General features: G+C 35.1%; 1 protein-coding gene across 1 annotated transcript; it reads right to left on the minus strand.

The window, feature by feature from the left end:
• Nucleotides 1-1622: 1622 nt before the first annotated feature.
• LOC127809832 (transcription factor RAX3-like) lies at nt 1623-3377 on the minus strand. Its single transcript, XM_052348965.1, has 3 exons — nt 3075-3377; nt 2803-2932; nt 1623-2547 (listed from the first exon to the last, which is right to left on the minus strand). Exons 1-3 carry the CDS (start codon nt 3208-3210, stop codon nt 1896-1898), a joined length of 918 nt encoding a protein of 305 aa, XP_052204925.1. The 5' UTR covers nt 3211-3377; the 3' UTR covers nt 1623-1895.
• Nucleotides 3378-4391: the final 1014 nt, after the last annotated feature.

Here is a 4391-nt window from a genome sequence, read left to right on the forward strand (position 1 = left end):
TGTAATGTGAGAAATTCGATGGGTTTGTTCCAGATAATTTTAGATATGAATTTTATTTTTTTTAAAATCTATAGTTCACTTGCTTCATAATTATAGGTGAATGAATAGATTCATCATGAATAGAAATTTCGGGATCTGACCCTTAGATATACAAAGATAATTGTTCCAGTACACATGCAACTTCAAACTCACAATCTTGTAGTATTTCAAGTTTTCGAATGAGTGATATGATCCTTTTGTACTACCCAACAAGGGGTTAATTTCAATTTAAGATATATATTATTATGTTTTAGATTTTTTTTTTTCTTGTGATAGACAATAGATAATTGGGTGTATTGAGAATTTTTGGCTTTAAAAGATTTGAATGATTGTGTTAGTTTAATTTTTTTTTTTATAATAAAATTGTTCGTTTTTCTCCATAGACACAGATCATACGTTATAATCAAACCATGTGTATCCTATATATGTTCAATTTTTATCTTTCTTTTCTTGACTCAATCAATCTTACATTGTCTTTCACGACACCAAGTGCAAAATGCCGGCATTGACATTGACAAACTTGGTCACAAAATATTGCTTTCTACGTTTAGCTTTTATATATTTTCTTACTTTTCACATTGTCATTAAAGTTTGAATGTCTTCCAGAATGACTTTTCCTATTATTATCAATAATTTTTTCCTAAAATAAAAGATATTTAAAAAAAAAACAATCTAATCAGCGACTTTAAAAATAATAAATTCTTGAAGTTGCAATCCATGGTAACGGAACTACATGTTAGTGAGGGTGTGCAATTATCCCCCTCAAATTTTAAAATTATCTTTAACATTGTGCATAAATTATTATACCTTTTAATACTTGTTTCCTTAAATAAAAAATAAAAAAAAATGAAGAGCACTTAGACTTCTGCTGCCCCCCACCCCCACCCCTCACCCATGACCCTAATTCCGGCACTGATCCGTGGAATCTAGCAATGAAGGAGATAGACAAAGGAAAAGTACTTATGTAGTATTGAACTAATATATACCTAAACAAAAATATTTGAAGTTTTGAACACATAGAGATCAACACAAAGAAGTAGAGATGATGGTTATAATGATACGACAAGAGGAAACCATCTACACCATTTGACAATTTGTTTGTATTCTGATAACCTTACATAAAAGTCCATGAAATGTAGTGATTTACTTAACTAGCTCTAGAGTCCCTAAAAGGATTAATGTAAATGACCGATGAAGATCATTGCACTCTTGATGCATGAGCGGCCATGGCTACTAGGATCCTTGCAAAGTTTGATAGAACCACCAGAGAACAGATCGGTGGCTTTGATTGAAGCAGGATAGTTTGAATGTTATTAACAATTATGAACAGATACCTTAAGTTTTTATGCATATCCAATTAATTATATGAGAACACTGTTACTCTGTGTCTGTGCTTTGACTGTTACACTGCTATTTCTTTTAATATAAGGTGCAGACACAAAGATAACAATAAAGGAATGCAGCCATATTGGGATACCCATCTTGCTGCAGCCAAGCGAGTTGTGGCCAAAACGTTAAAGCATCTTTCCTGCTACCTTTCGTGGAGATTGAACAACTTTACACATGCACATACCAAGAAGAAAGATAGTACCTTTACTAATTTAGCCTTTATCATTAGAATACACGAACTAAGAAGCTCCAAACTTTCATGTCTAAATAGCAGGAAAATGGACCCAATGGCAGTGGAACATGTACATGAGATTCCGTGCCCAGACTTGGCCATAGAAAGTTCAAAACTTACAGTGAAAAAGTAAACAAACAAATGGAGCAAATATGAAGAAAAAAAAATCACTGGTCAGGTAAACAAAGAAATAAGTGGCATTTATACATCACCATCCACTGGCCTGATACTGTGCTCAGAAGTATCCTTTTTGGCAATGTTCATAATTTAAGGCCATGGGAGAATAGACCAGAGAGTTAATATCTACCCAGTTAATATTAGTTTCTCCAAAACTAGTTCCACTGTTACCATTGACCATTTCCAGGCCAGGAAAAGTCCCCAGTCCATTTAGCTCAGCCAGGTAGTTGCTGAATCCTTTAAGCATGCTTGGATCTTGATCTCCATTGATGTGATTGATAGAATTCACGGAGGTTGAAGAAGAAAATGAATTGATGGAATTATCATAAGTTTGGTCTTGAAAGGGGGAAATATAAAGAGGGTATTGATGGTTTGTGCTATTGTTGTTCGGTTGTTGATGATCATCAAGAAATCTTTCTCCTAGGCTGGCTAGCATTGTGTTTATAGATGTTTGGTCTTTGATCAGATGATGTTCTTGGCTCGGATTCATGGGTAGAGGGAGCTTTGGCCAGTTAAAAATTGGGTTGATATTTGCCTCAGAAACCATGAAAGCTTGACTCGCCCTCTTCATCTCTCGCTTCACTCTGCTCTCTCGCTGAGCCTGTACATTCCGCTGCTTGCCCATGAGCTTCTTCTTCAATCTCGTGTTCCAGTAGTTCTTGATATCGTTATCAGTTCGTCCAGGCAATTGTGCCGCAATAACAGACCACCTGCATGGGCGTAAGATCCAAAAAACTAGAATCATTGCCTAAAGAAGATATTACAAGAAAAACCATTGTATTAAAACAAAAGCTCATGAAGGATTGATTACAACTAAACCCCTAAGGGTTTCTGTATCACTGCCAAGGGAGTATAACTCCACTCATTTAACTATATCAATTACTCTGAACCCATAGAAGCATCATTAAAAGAAATTAGTAGTGATCGTTCAAGATTATACAAAGAAGGCTTCAATAATTAGTTACCTGCTTCCAATACTTAAATAGAGGCTGCAAATCATGTTGTCTTCCTCTTCTGAAAACCCTCCATGCTTGATGTTTGGCCGGAGGTAATTCAGCCATCTGAGCCGGCAACTTTTGCCACATCTCTTCAGCCCTAAACACCATACATATACACTTATTAACTGTCTCAATGTTGAATATATATATGTATTAATTTGTGTGGATAAAGAGAGGCAACAACGTTAATTAATTTCGATATACCAGAGAAGGAAAGTCTAAGAATATTGCGAGTATACCTATCTTCTGAGGCAAAGCTATCCAGTTGCCGCCGGTGCCGTGTTCTTCGATGTAAGACTTGAGTTTGTCGTCTTCTTCCGGCGACCACGGGCCTTTCTTGACATTGGCTTTGTCACAGCAAGGAGCTCTACCCATGTTAATACTTTCCTGTACTGTTTTGTTGCAGAGAGGTTGCTGTTGGTTTCTCTTTTTTAATTCTCACCTTTGATATAGTCATATAACACACAGAGATACATATATACACGTATGTATGACTCTAAGAGGGAAAGGAGACTATAATAACTGGAGGAGAGACATGGAGGGGTCACCAAATTTCAAAAAGGGGAGTCTGAAAAAGATGGATCTTTAGGGATATCTATAGAATATTAATTAATGGAGAAATTTGGAAGGTCAGCCAGGCAGAGCAGAAGAGCAAGGGTTTCCTCATTGTCCTTCTTAGTCCAGAATCTCTCTATACATGTTACATTCATCTCTGGCATGGTGTCACTGCAGCCTCGACTTTTAAGCCAAAAAACTAATTAATTAGCATCTTTATTCTTTATAAGTGATCACCTTAATTACTTCCATGCAGTGTTCTCTATAATTTGTTCTAATTCTGCTTTTGTTTTCTTGTCATGGATCTATATATAGGCCCTATATATATAGCAAAAAGAAGTTAGTTCGTTTTGTCATACATCTATGGTGGCCACCTAATTAAGAACCAGTGCCACCATTGTTGAAGTTACAGAAGGACCTAACTATTATATATTTGACATTTTGTTTTCAACTAGAAAGGAGGCAAATCACTACTGTGGACGCCATAATATTACTCCTAATTAGGAGCTAGGGTGATAAAATAAAGACTTTGCAGTTCTTATGTTTTAAGTTTAACTCTTGTTGTGAGTAAGATTTTTAAAAAAAAAATTCTTCAATTTGTTGTTTAAATTTATTTAATTTATATTCGTTACACTTTGATAATTTATTGCATTCTTAAAATGTATCATACAGCCATTACAGGAATTACCAAATGCAAGAAAATGGCCACCCAGCTTCATATATCTCTCATGCTTGCATGGCTGCAAATTACAGCTTTATTTTTACCACCCCACTTCATTTTTGCCATTTCCATCTCATATCTATCTTCATATGAGATTTTCTAGGTGTTCAAGGGGACGTCAAACCATGCAAAACAAAGTAAAATTTGCCGAATTGTCCAATACATATATATTAGAAACTAGTTTAGGTTCTGATTATCATGAAGTCTATGCATTTAGTAATTAACCATTCTCGTTTTTTAGTTTGTTTAAACTTATTCAACTATATTATCTAACAATTGG

This window comes from Diospyros lotus, chromosome 9, assembly GCF_014633365.1.
Source record: "Diospyros lotus cultivar Yz01 chromosome 9, ASM1463336v1, whole genome shotgun sequence".
NCBI classification, from domain to species: domain Eukaryota; kingdom Viridiplantae; phylum Streptophyta; class Magnoliopsida; order Ericales; family Ebenaceae; genus Diospyros; species Diospyros lotus.